General features: G+C 41.6%; 1 protein-coding gene across 1 annotated transcript in view; it reads right to left on the bottom strand.

Moving 5' to 3' along the window:
• Positions 1-6,265: 6,265 nt before the first annotated feature.
• Positions 6,266-14,592, bottom strand: part of SLC44A1 (solute carrier family 44 member 1) — a gene marked incomplete at its 3' end in the record, with an annotated part of 210,824 nt that continues 202,497 nt past the window's right edge. Inside the window, exon 16 of the mRNA XM_082842127.1 lies at positions 6,266-6,429. Coding sequence (XP_082698253.1) covers positions 6,415-6,429 — 15 coding nt within the window. The remainder of the gene's footprint in view (positions 6,430-14,592) is intronic.

Genomic DNA, 14,592 nt, shown 5'->3' on the forward strand with positions numbered 1-14,592 from the left:
AAGAAACAGCAAATAAGGTCCTGAGAGGGCATGGTCTCTATGTTTAAGAAACAGCATTTATCCTACAAGGCTGTAATTATCTCTGTAGATGTGTCTCCCTGACTATACTTGTGGGTTGAAATTTCTTTTACCCATATCTGTATCGCCAGCACAGGGCCTGCCATCTAGTATGCATTCAATAAATCCTTTTTAAACTGGACAGACATGTACAAGAAAGGGGTTGAAGGGAACTAAAGGAAAAACTAGTTCAGGCCAGGTGGGTTGTTTTTGAAGGCCAGGGTCCAGGGCCTATGTGCACAATTTTCCTCCTGCGTCTGAAAGTAGTGGCATGCAGTCTTGCAGAGAGATTCTCCTTTTCTTGGTATCAAGGGAAAGGAGCCTCCTCTCCAAGCTGCCCCAGTTCCATGAGGAGAGATGAGAGCAGCCAGGCACTCAGCGACTAGCCTGCCGCTGCAGCCACGCAGGCCATTCTCCGCAGTGCACGCGCACTGCAGCTGAGTCAGTTTCCCTTGAGGGAGAAATGCAGCCTCGGGACTGGAGAACATCAGAAGTCAAACCACCCTGCTGTGAGCTCCCCAGCCCTGCACCTGCCTGCCACTGCACGACCCAGTGAAGAAGAAACAGCATTTAGCACTGTCCCCAGTTCTCTTGCTGCAAGGACTTTACCTCACTACTGTCAGAGGGTAACTCCTGGGCACTCTGTGACTGATGGGCTTAACCCCCGAAGGAGGCAGAAAGAGGCTTTGGAGACAGTGAGTCAACAGCTGAAATGCGATCTCCAGATTCTGTCCCAGGCCACATCCCAGGAGCTCACTCCTGGCCCCTTGCCTCCCCGCTCCCCTAGTTCTTTCCCTGCAGCCCAGCCAAGAACCTGCAGCTTTTGACAAGAGTGCTACCCCATTTGACTTCTGCTCTCGCCAGATCTCTGTCTCCTCTGGCCAGTCTGGCTCCCTGCCCAGCTTCCCGGGCCTTCTGGTTTCCCTCATTCTCATCTGTAAACAGCTAGTGTCTTCTAGCTGTGACTTCTGTCTTCCCCGGCCCATACAGCAGGCACTTACCTAGCTGGGCACTAAGTCTGCTGCCTGACCCACTCCCGCTGCTTCTGGCCTATGGACAAGTCCTTTGCCTCTTCACAGCCGAGTCAGTTTAGAAATTTTCAAAAATAGCTTTTCTAATAAACCAAAGCCCTTGTTCTCAAATGTAATCCCCAGACCAGCTGAATCAGCAGCACCTGGTAACTTGTTAGTAGTACAAATTCTCAGGCTTCATCCCCAGACTTACTAAATCAGAATCTCCAGGGGGTGGGAGGGGGGTACAGTAATCAATGTTTTACCAAGTCCTCCAGGTGATTCTGACGCACACTAAAGTTTGGTCGCCACTGAACTGAGAGAAAGCAAATTGTTTTTTAAAAAAAAAAAAGGGAAAAGGGAACTACAGAAGCACAGAAACAGATGACTTTTCAACACAGGTTTCTGATTCTGAGATAGCATATCTGGTCATAGATATTTATTTGAATGAGGTTCCTCGGCCTTCAGGACTGCCTTTCTTACTAAATCCCAATTTAGGATAGCCTCAGGCTTGGCACTGCTGATTTAAAGAGTCTGGCAAAATTGTCTCTTCCAGAACCAGGTTTCCTGTTCTCTCTTGCCAGGCATCGCCTGCAGCCCTGAGTTCCCTCATAAGTTCTGGGATCCCCCATCTCTTGGGAGAGAATATTTCTTCCCTTAAGTTTCTTGCCAACAGTCTTTCCCTTTGGTATAGGGCCATCGCCCTGGAGTCAGCCATCTGAATTTTTTTCTTTTTTTTTTTTGCGGTACGCGGGCCTCTCACTGTTGTGGCCTCTCCCACTGCAGAGCACAGGCTCCGGACGCGCAGGCTCAGCGGCCATGGCTCACGGGCCCAGCCGCTCCACAGCATGCGGGATCCTCCCGGACCGGGTTACGAACCCGTGTCCGCTGCATCGGCAGGCGGCCTCCCAACCACTGCGCTACCAGGGAAGCCCCAGCCATCTGAATTTTAATCCTGCCACTGCTACTTACCAGCTGTGTAGCCTTCAGTGAGTCATTTAACCTCAATAAGCCTCAATTTCCTTATCTGTAACATAGCGATCATAGTGGTAGTAATTCCCAGTTAGGGTTGTTGTGAGGATTAAAGGAGATTATGTATGCAAAATGCCTGATTTAGACACATTTAACAAATGGTAGCGGTTACTGTTATTACTGCCTTGTACATCATATCCTTCTGTGCCACCATGGCATGGCTTTCTGCTCCTTGATCTCTGGGGTCTTAGAAGTCCTATTCTCACCCCTAACCAGTTTTCACTGTCATACCTGGCTTTTCTGAAACATAATCACTGGCCAGATGCAGCTCTTTGTTGAAGCCAAATCTTCACCCATTGCTCCCTGTTAATATCTGGCCTGAGTCTTGGCATACACTACATAGCCTCGGAAAACCCTGAGCTTCTCTAAGCCTCAGTTTCTTCAGCTGTGAAATGGGCATCATAACAGTACCACCTGTAAGGGTGGTTGAGTGGATTAAATGAGAGAATTCATATTAAGTGTTAAGCACAGTGTCTGGCATGTAATAAGCATTCAAAAAATATTATCTATTATCATCTCTTCCTAACCACAGAAATCTAACTCATTCTTTTTTTTCCTGCCCCCTTCTGACCAAAAATAAATTCACCCAAAATCCCTGGAACCCCTTGGAACTTGGAGTACTAATTTCTGATCCTATAAGTTCTCATAGGAGGGAAGGGATGGTTCTGGTCTGACGTGAGCTTGTGCTCTAACTCCATACTTGGAGAGCTCTAAGCAAAGTGGGAAGCAGTCAGTGGACACAAATCTGACAAAGGGCCTGGAAACCATGTGAGAAGAGACACAATTAAAGCACCTGTGAGTATTTAGCCTGGAGAGGAGAAACTCAGGGAGGACACAGCCATTTAGGCTTCAAATCTCTCTAGGGCTGTTGTGTGGAGGAGGAATCTGGCTTGTCCTCTAGCCTCCCCCAGATAAGAGTTAGACCTGATTTGGTGGAAGCTACAGGAAGATAGATTTCCATTCAACAAAAAGTCCAATTTTCTAAGAGAACCGTACCGAGCTGGGATGGATTTTTGTCTGGTTGGAAGGTCCCCATCAGTGGAGTTATCCAAACAGAGGGCTGGGCATTTCCTTGTCAGAGCTGTTTTAAGGGGATCAGGCACTGGAAGATAACTGGCAGAGATAACCTTTTACATCTTTCCAAACCCTGAGGTTCTCTCATTCTTCAAACTAGAGGCCAGTTACTATGCATTCCCTTTCTGACTCGGCTTTGCAATTGTACTCACCTTTGGAATGCACTCTGAATCTCTTCTCCCCACCCTCACTCTCATAAGATCCATCACAAGAGGTCCCACTCTTTCCTGGGAGAGAGCATGAGAGGGGCAGTTAACTAAACTGTAGCCATTATGATGTTACTATGTCACAGTCCCTTCTCCATGAATGATGGCCTGCTTTTATGCTAGGTCCCTGGGACACTGAGATAAGTGAGGTCTGGAAGACACAGGTGTTTCCATCACATCCTACCTTGGCTCTGGAAATGCCTCTGGATTCATCATGTTCAGAGAATGACCAAGGACACAGCAAATTCATCTGCCTCTTGAGCTCCTCTGTGTGAAAGGATGCTGGCCCCCAGCCAGGTCTCTCCAACACAGAGGAACAGGCTCACTGTTCCTAGTAAGAACATTGCTCAGCAGCCCCTCTGAGGCCCTCTGCATATACTCTGAAGATGGTATGGGCCCGATTGAGGCTGCGTGGTTGAGACTAGGGAGAGGAAGGGCCGTTGTGAGTTCTATTTCACTGGCTAAGCTCCAGGACTCTGACACCAGACTGTCTGAATTCAAATGCCAAGTCTCCCACTTATCAGTGGTGTGGGCTTGGGTGATTTCTTAACCTCTCTGTACCTCAATATTCTCATTTGTACAATGAGAGTATTAACAGGACCCACTTGAAAGGGTTGTCGGGAAGATAAATGACAATGTATATACAGTGCTTACGATAATGCCTGACATATGGAAAGTACATAGTATATGTCCGCTATCTATTATTCTTTTCTAAAATAAACCATTCTTGAGTACAGCAACAGGAAATAATGGTTTCTGAGCCCTTTGATACTGCAGTGCCATTGCAGTAAAGTTCAGATGGTACCATGTCAGCACCTTCTAGGGAAGTCTCTTGAAATCCGTCATTCTAAAGGTCAATCTGAACTCTCTCCTAGCAATCGGAGATTGAAGGGGGAAGGTGACAGGACTTAAGCAGACGGGAAAGGACAGCAGGATCCTTCCCAAGCCAAGAACACAGTCTGAGCAAAGGTGAAAAAGAAGGAGAAGAATAACTAGAGGCAATAGAGATAGGAGTTGAAACAAATGAAAACAGCAACCTTTAATGTCCAAATACCCAGGCAGTATTAGGAAAATTCTGGAATATATAGGAGATGAAATATTCTCAGCCATGAAAAATTATCTTTATGAAAAATACACAGCAACGTGGGAGAGAGCTTATGATAATACAATTTAAAAACAAAACAAAAACCTTAGCTGGAATAGTTTTTTTCTAAACACAATTGGAGAGTGACTTCTGTAGGAAAGTAACTGAAACATTTATAAACTTCTCTTTTGTTTATAACTTTTTGTTTTTGTTGCGCTGCTGGGCATATGGGATCCTAGTTCCCCCACCAGGGATCGAACCTTGGTCCCCTGCAGTGGAAACACGGAGTCTTAACCACTGGACCGCCAGGGAAGTCCCTGTTTATATAACTTTCAGCTTAGGTGAAGAATCAATATATCATATATGAGAAAGCTCAGCCTGGTTTCCTATTATCGCCTACAACTATTATATGTTTACTTTTCTGCTTACATAAAAGTGAATCAAAGACAAGTACATTGGCTTTGAAATATAAACCCAAACTTGGCGTGACTTCCTCGTGATTAAAAAAAAGAATAAGACGGGTGGAGAGAGAGATTCATAGGGGTCAGATTGTTTTGGTCTCTACATTCCCAGCTGGGGTGTTGGAATTTGAGCATTTTGTAAGTGGGAAGCCACTTACAAGCTTATAAGCAGTTATTTTAGGAGACTTGATTTGGCAGGGGAAATCGGAAGGACATGAGTGGGATGCGTCTGGGGGGAGGAGCTGAGTGGGGACCCAGAGGCCCAGACTTCCCCCTTCTCCTCCGTGTCCCTTAACCTCCGCTGGTTGGATCCCTACAGCCCCACCCCCATGCCCCACTCCACCACCACCAGTGACGGCCTTAGCAGTACGAATCTTTAAGTCGTTTTCTCAGTCAAATGAAAAAAATAATTAATTGGCCTTAATAAAAACTATTGGTTCTCTTCCTAAGTCATCTAAAACAGGTGTCAGCAAACTTTTTCTAGAAAGGCCCAGAGAGTCAATATTTTAGGCTTTGAGAGCCATATGGCCTCTGTCACAGCTACGCAACTCTGCCATTGTGGAGAGGAAGCAGCCTTAGGCAGTACATAAAGGACTGGGTGTGGCTGTGCTCCCGTAAAACTTAACTTACAGAAAGAGGTTGGGGGCTGATTTGACCCATAGGCCACAGTTTATCAACTTCTGATCTAAAAGAGCATTGTGTTATTTTTCTTAGAGAATAATTCTGTGATTTTTCAGTGCCTCTAAAGCTCCCTGACCCTCCCTTTCAGACACTTCCCATCACATACACTGCCATCCCCACCTCTATTTATGAGAGGAATGCCAGTGATGATATGGTGGGCTAGCGATCTCTGGAGCAGTGATGGGCAAAGCAGCGTGTTAAAGTGGAGGGGCTTTGGATTTCATCTCAATTTGAGCCCTGACTGCCAACTGTGTGACCTTATACACAGCACACAACCTCTCTGAGCCTCCATTTGCTCATGGGCAAAATGGAGATAATAGGTTCAACCTCACAGGGTTTTTGTGAGGATTAAATGTTTGTAAAGCACCCAGCCTAACAATTGGCATGGAACTGGCATTCAGTAAATAGTTACTAACCAACACGGGCTCTATAAATAGCTGTCAAACAGGACAGACCCAGCCTGCACGAAGAGAATTCCATTGTGGATCCAGCCTTCAGGTCAGTACTGGTACTGGAGTGAGAGGCAGTGGGATCATTAAACACACGCAAGGCAAGATAAGAAGGCAACATAAATTTGAAGGGGCTGCTGCCAGACACATTTGTATCAAATGCTTCTGATGAATCATTTATTAGGCAGCCCCACTGTACCAAATCCTCTTGGTGGGTTGGTGGTTGGGAACATGGTCCCAGGCTTCCATTGGAGTAATAAGATCCTGCTCTTCATCCACAGACTCTCAACAGCTGGTGAGCGGGAGAACCTCGTGTAAACAGCCTCCTCTGAGTTCATTCTCCCGGGCTCATGGGACCAGTCACCTTCCCCTCAACTGAAAAATAAACACAACAAGAAAATGAATGCATCTCTCCTAGGGGAACACGACACAATGAGAAGCAATCAATAACAAGAAATAGCGTGGGATCATCTTTAGAGAAGACACCGTGAAATGTAAGAAGGCTAAACACACACACACACACACACGGGTTAACAGACAAGAAAGATCTGAGAACCTGGGTTCATCCTGATTTTGCCTCCTTATCAGTTGTTCATTTCTGGGCAAGTTATTCAACTTCTATGCCTACATTTCCCCATTGTAAAATGAAGATAATCATGGTAAGTTCCTTTAAGGTTTTTGTGAGGACTAAATGCATTACTAAGTAGACAGTGCTTAGAACAGTGCCTGACACTTTGTAATGAATACTAGGTTAGTGTTTGCCATTATTTGGTATCAGTATTACTCATTCACAAAGATGTTTTCAGAATAGCTGAACAACTGAGTCAAACACATAATGAATCAAATTCAAAACTAATCTGAAAAATCTGATTCTGTGGTACAGTCAAAGACCCAAACCCAAAATTCAAATAAAACTTTGGATTTTTCACTCCCATGACTGAGCGGTGGGAGAGGTCAGACCAGGATGACGGGTGTTCCCGTAGTTCAGTTCAATTCAAGGAACAGAATATCCTAATTCTTAGGAAATATACAATGAAGTAGTTAGGAGTAAAGGGCCATGCTGTATGCAAATTGTTCTCAAGTAGTTAAAAAATATTAGATGTGCATACATATATATATGTATATATAGAGAGAGAGAGAGACAGAGAGAGAGAGAGGGAGAAATGTTTAACAATAGGTGTAACAAGAGTCTATGGTCCACAAACCCGTGTCCCCTGCATCGGCAGGCGGACTCTCAACCACTGCACCACCAGGGAAGCCCCAGTGTACCATTCTTATTCTTGCAGCTTTTCTGTAAGTTTGAAATCATTTCCAGATAAGTTTTAAAAAAAACCCATTAGGATGGGTTAAAAATAAAAAGAAGCATTGACTCAAGTTTGACTATCAAACAAGCACTGGGCCGCTATAGGACAAGCAGAGGTGACAAGGTACAGTCTTGACAAGACACCAGGAGAGCCTGGACCTGGAACAAGGAAAGTGGTTCTATGACTCAAATATCTAATGGAAACAGGCAAACTAAGATCGTCTGATACAGCTGTCTCCACAGTAGGCTCTGCTTGTCCCCAGGTGCCTAAAACAGGTTGTATGTGGCACTAAGAATAACATTGCTTGAAACCTTTGCCATAAGCTCCATTTTAGGGCTTTAGTCTTAAGATTTTTGTTTACCATTCCAGTTGTCGCCTCTTTGCTGATCCCCCGCCTCAACTTCTCCCCAACTTCAACCCATTTTGCAAACTGCTCATAGAATAAATCCCTCAACTGTCACTCTTACTACATCACCTCCTCACTCAGGAAATTACAATGGCTTCCTATTTTCCACAACCCAAATCTAAACTTTGCTGTCTTATCAGTTCCATATTTTCTGATTTTTATGTATCTTGGTTTGCAGTTTCAACTTTTTTCCCTGTCGCTGAAAATAACAGAACCTGGGATTCAACTGATACCAGATAGTGGTTGATGCTTAGCTGCAGTCATGTGGCCTGAGCACTAGGCTTATACCAAAATTGTGATTTGTCTGAGATTGAGATAATAGTTCTTTCCTCCTATATATTTTTTAATTTAAATAAACTTAAATTTTAGAATAGATTTAGGTTTACAGAGAAGTTGCAAAGATAAAGAGTTTCCATATTCTCCACACCCAGTTTCCCCTATTTTTAACATCTTACATCACTATGGTACATTTATCACAATTAATGAAGCCACACTGGTACGTAGTTATTAACTAAACTCCATACTTTATTCTTATGTCATTAATTTCCCCTAATGTCCTTTTCTATTCCATGATTCCATCCAGGAGACCACATTACAGTTAGCTTTCCTCCTATTTTTAAATTTTAGAATATTATTTTAAAAGCCAAATGTAAACAAAGTGTATAGTCTAACTGAATAAGATTTTATATGACACTTTGATGCAATATCTTTCCTACTACCCTTGAACATGAAAAAACTCACAGCATCTAACTCATCTCCAGGCGTGATTAGAACATTTATCCTGAGTTTTCTCTTTGTGTCAGATCCCTTGGGAACCCAGAACAGTCTTCTCAGATTTCATGTCCAAGACTACATCAAATTAGCTAGTCCAAGAAAGCTTTGTTTCCTATACAATATAAAGGAATTCTCTACACAGTAACTCACATGGAGATTCCTGAAATCTCTTGTTTGACACAAACACATGGTGGTAAAATGGGCTTTCACTACCACCTGTGGAAAGTACCTCAGAAACATCACCACTGTATTATTCCCGCATGGGCCAGGAATACTAGTGTCCCGTATGGAAAACTATAGTATCAACTGCCCTTAAACAGGCAGAGACTTTTCTCTCATCAGTTATAGGGAGTCTACCTACCCTACTCACAGAGCTCATTTAGCTCATGGAGCTAATTAACAGACAATGTTTAATGGCTCTTTCTAGACACTGATTTGATCTGCATTCTTTCCAACACCCTCATCTTTCTCTGCATAGCTGGAGTAGAAAGAAAACTTTCATTATAACATTTAACCAAGTGGCCATGTTTTTCCCATCAGGAGTGGGTAATTTCCCATTCTCTCTCTTAAGGAAGAGAGATAATACCACTTCCTAGAAAAATTTCTTAGATGGAACCTGAATTTAAGTACAATATCCTTTAGCATCCTGCTAAGGGCTAATAGCTATAAAGATTTCAGATAACAAAAATATTTGAAAAGTAACAACAATGCTTTCCAAATGAAATACTTGGCATAGAATTTTAAATAGGCAACATAGGATTTTTATCACTTTTATTAAAAAATTTTTGATGTTTCCCTTGTCTGTTAAAAAACCCAATATAAAATTAAAGGGAGGGCTTTCCTGGTGGCGCAGTGGTTGAGAGTCTGCCTGCCGATGCAGGGGACACGGGTTTGTGCCCCGGTCCGGGAAGATCCCACATGCCACGGAGCGGCTGGGCCCGTGAGCCATGGCCGCTTAGCCTGCGCGTCTGGAGCCTGTGCTCCGCAACGGGAGAGGCCACAACAGTGAGAGGCCCGCGTACCGCAAAAAAAAAAAAAAAAAAAATTAAAGGGGATTTTGAAAAAAGAAAAATTAATTTGTAATTCTGCCATCCTCACATACCTGTTTTCAGGTTTATTACTTCCCTTTTGTCTTCATCCACTGCATATGTTCCTTTCACCTTGCATTATTTTATACACATTTCCTGTGTTTCTGGTATTCATGTAATTTTTCAATGGTTACATAACATTTCATTAAGCAGATGTATAACTATTATTTAAACATTTCCCTAATGTGCTCTATGAGGGCAAAGACTTCTGTTTCCGTCACCTCTGTACCCTCAGTGTTTAAAACAATGCTGGCAAAAAGTAGACACTCAGTACATATTTGATGAATAAAAAGTAAATTCAAATGGTTTCAAATTTTTACTCATATATTATTATTTTTCAAATTTCATCATGCCTTCTTTTGACTTGTTAATTTTTCTCACTCTACCTCCATGAAATAAAAACAGTTTATTATGATGATTTTCTCTTTTGTATGTAGACAACATCGAGTGATCAGTTTTCTTTGATGATGATTGGTATGATTCCATGTAAATCCCTTGTGTATTTGAAATGTTTTTATTCTACCCTCACATTTATTTCATAGTTTGTATAGATTATAGAGTTCTACAGTGGAAATCATTTTCCCTCTGAATTTTGAAATTGTCTTTTCATTTTGTATTAGCTCTCAGTGCTCTCTTGAGAAAGCCAATGTTGTTCTGATTCTTGATCCTTTTTCTATATATAATGTTTCTCCCCTTCCCTTCTCTCTTTCTCTCCCTCTCTCCCGCCCTCTGTTCCTCCCCCAACCTCTTTTCCCTGAATCTTCCTCTTTTAAATAACCAAACTTTTTAATGAATACAGTCTTCTCTATCATGTACCTTAATTTAGTAATTTTTAAAAAAGTGTTCTTGCATCTTACAGTCTGTTTCCTCCAAGTCATTTTGTTGTTGTTTTCTCTTTGTTTTGGTCTCTGTCTTTCATGGTAGAGACTTGCCTCAGGGGTCTGGTAATTCTTATTTAAGAATGGGGCACTAACTATATTCAATATCTTGTAATAATCTATAATGGAAAAGAATCTGAAAAAGAATATACTATATATATATAACTGAATCACCTTGCTGTACACCAGAAACTAACACAACATTGTAAATCAACTATACTTCAATTAAAAAAAAAAAGAATGGGGCACTCAAAACTAATCGGAAGCTTTTTATTTGTGGGTAGATTTTGGAATTCAAGAGCTCTACTACAGGGTCATCTCGCTGGGCCATTTAGTTGGAGAACTCTGGGTGTCAACATCTTTAGGTATTTTCCCTTGGCCTAGTCAGATTCCCCAGAGAATAATCTTCCAATCTCATGCTTGGTGGGTGAAGGCCTGGTTGCTAGATTTCTGGGAGCTCAGAGGGGGAAGGAGGCCTCAGGTCCTCTACTTTCAGTATGTAGACTTCCACTTAACCCCCTAATTTTACTATGGTTCCCTGCTTCTGATGCCACCCTACGTCCTGTTTTACCCTCTTCAGAGATTCCCTCCTAGTTGTCTGCTGGGGATGAAAAGGGGTCTGACTTCACAGAATAGAGGATGGTGTCTGGAAAAATTAATTTTTTTAGCATACCTTTAAAAATTTAATTATAACTTAAATACAATAAAGTGCACAAATCTTACATGACTAATGAATTTTTACACATGTATGTATCCATGTAACACCATCTAGATTGACATATAGACTATTTCCAGCACCCAAGAAGACTCCCTCATGACCCCTTCCAGTCAAAACACTCCCTAAAGTAACCACTATTCTGATATCTTTTACCATAGATTAGTTTTGCCTGTTCTTAATCTTGATTTAACCATTAAATCACACTGTGTGTATTCTTTTGTGTCTAGCTTTCTGCTCAACATTATATCTGTGAGATTTATTCATATTGTTTCAAGTTAGCTGTAGTTCATTATTTTTCGTTTCTGTGTAGTTTGCCATCATATGAATATACCACAATCTATTAATCCATTCAACTGTTGTGGAAACTTGAGGTGTTTCCAGTTTGAGGCTCTTAGAAATAATCCTTCCATGAACATCATTGAACTCATCTTTTGGTGCACATGTGCATGCATTTCTGTCGGGTACATAACCAGGAGTGGACTTGCCGTATCTTAGGACATATATTTATTTTTAGCTTTTTTTTTTTTTTTTTTGCGGTACACGGGCGTCTCACTGTTGTGGCCTCTCCCGTTGTGGAGCACAGGCTCCGGATGCGCAGGCTCAGCGGCCACAGCTCACGGGCCCAGCCGCTCCGCGGCATGTGGGATCTTCCTGGACCAGGGCACGAACCCGTGTCCCCTGCATCGGCAGGTGGACTCCCAACCACTGCGCCACCAGGAAGCCCTATTTTTAGCTTTAATCCTACAGCCAAACAAGTTTCCAGTGTGCTTGTACTGATTTATTTTCCCACAAGCAGTGTACGAGAGTTCCAATTGCTCCACAACCAAGTCAACACCTTGAATTTTAGCCATTCTGGTGGGTGGGTAGTCGTATCCCATTGTGGTTTTAATCTGCATGTCCCCAATAACTAAAGATGTTAACTATCATTTTATATGCTCGTTGGACATTGGACTATCCTCTTTTGTGATGTGCCTATTCAAGTCTTTTACCCATTTGGGTTACCTGTCTTTATCTTACTGATTTGCAGAAGTTCTTTATACATTTTAGGTGAGTCCATTTTTAAGTGCGTTTTGCAAATATTTTTCCAGTCTGTGGTTTACCTTTTCTCTTTTAATGCTGTCTTTTGACAAACAGAAGTTTTTGATTTTTATAATGTCCAATGGAAGGCTCAATTTTAAACAACTTAAAAAGGAATGATTTCATTTAAAAGTCTGGTCTGTCTTTCTGAGTTCACTTTAATTACTGTAATAAAACTTATGCTGAGCAGAAAACCATCTTTGCTCCAGGGTTCGGGATGATAATTATTGTTCCAGCTGTCATCAAGATTAAACATTACCAGACACAAACTATATTATGCTACTACAGGATCTCTGGCAACAGCAAAGAGGAAGAGAGGGGTCAGTCTTTGGTTGTTCTAGCAGACCATACTGCAACAAAGCTTTGATCTCTAAAGACAGACGGACAAAGCTTCCAGGCCCAGGGAATCATTGTCTCTGCCCTTTTCTTTATACATCACTTGTTAATAATCTGATATCATTTTGGATGTTTTATGCAATCCTGAATATTCCTGTGCCCCCATCTTCAACAAAGTGGAACCGAAAGACAAGCATTTTATTATACACAAACGATAAGATTTTATTACCTTTAACAAGAAGTGGCCTGAACAGATACTGCAGTTGGCCTACTAGCTAATTATTGACAAAGAGAAGGGCTATAATCAATGGTTCACAAACCAGAGCCACCATTCAACTGTTTTTGACCAAAAAATGATAATCTCATACAGTCAACGTACTATTTTTGGTAACTTTGCAAATAGTTTATGTTGGAGGTAGGCCAGAAGTAAAAAGCCTCAAATCAAAGCTGCTTTATCGTGCATGGTACAGAGGAGGGGCTCAATAAATATTTACCAGATGAATTTGAGGATGCTGAGATGAGTGTATGGAGTTATATTTGCCTAAAATTGACAAGGCTTCAAATTCTTTTAACCACACTATATGGGCTGGAATTCGGGCCTAATTTGTCAGTTTGTCTCTAAGCAGACTAGAGTTCCACCGTCTTTTCAGGTGCGTGTCCCTCTTATGACCCTCATTCTTAGAGGAGATGTCAGTTTCTTACCCACGCCAGGCAACAGGTAAGAAGCATGGGCCAGTGTTCAACTATACTCCAGGTACTTGTTAGAGAACAAAATGTATTCATTTCACTCCGGTATTCATCGAAAACTCAGCAGAGACATGAATTCCAATGGAATAGAACTGCAAGTCCAGCAGGAAACCCATACATCTATAGTCAATTAATTTTGGCCTTGATAAGACTGCCAAGACCATTTCATGGGGAAAGAATCGTCTTTTAACAAAGAGTGACGGGTCAACTGGATACCCACATACAAAAGAAGAAAGTCGAACACATACCCTACACCGTGCACAAAATTAACTAAAAATAGATGAAAGATCTAAATATATAAGCTAAAACTATAAAATTCTCAGAAGGAAAAGAAAACTAAATCTTTACAACCTAGGTAATGGTTTCTTATATATGACAAGAAAAGAACAAGCAACCAAAGAAAAAGTCCATAATTGGACTTCATCAAAATTAAACACTTTTATGCTTTAAAGGACACTATAAGAAAGAGAAGAAAACAACCCACAGAGTGGGAGGAAAATATTTGCAAATCAGATATCTGATAAGGATCTGGTATCCACAGTATGGAAAGAAATTTTATGCTCAACAACAAAAAGACAAACTAACCAATTAAAAAATGGGCAAAGCACCTGAATAGACATTTCTCTTAAGAAGATATACAAACAGCCAATAAATATATGGAAAGGTGCTTAAAATCATTAGTCATTAGGAAAATGCAAAGCAAAACCAAAATGAGATACCACTTCACACCCACTAGGATGGCTACAATCAAAAAGATGGAAAATAACACATATTGGCCAAGATGGAGAAACTGGAACTTTCGTACATAGCTGCCGGGAATGTAAAATGGTGCAGAGGCTGTGTAAGATGGTTTGGCAGTTCCTCAAAAAGTTAAACACAGTTACCACATGACCTAGCAATTCCATTCCAAGGTATATACCTAAGATAATTGAAAACATATATCCACACAAACACTCGTACACAAATGTTCATAGCAGCATTATTCATAAGAGTTAAAAGGTGAGGACAACCTAACTATCCATCAACTGATGAATGAATAAACAACACGTTGTATGTTATACAATGGAATGTTATTCAGTCATAAAAAGGAGTCACGTACTGGTATGTGCTACAACTTGGTTAAACCTCTAAAACATTATGCGAAGTGAAAGTAGCCAGACAGAAGAGTCTACATATTGGATGAGTCCATTTACATGAAATATCCAGCACA

The sequence above is a fragment of the Leucopleurus acutus genome (genome assembly GCF_964270905.1).
Source record: "Leucopleurus acutus genome assembly, chromosome: 7".
In the NCBI taxonomy this organism is placed as follows: Eukaryota; Metazoa; Chordata; class Mammalia; order Artiodactyla; family Delphinidae; genus Leucopleurus; species Leucopleurus acutus.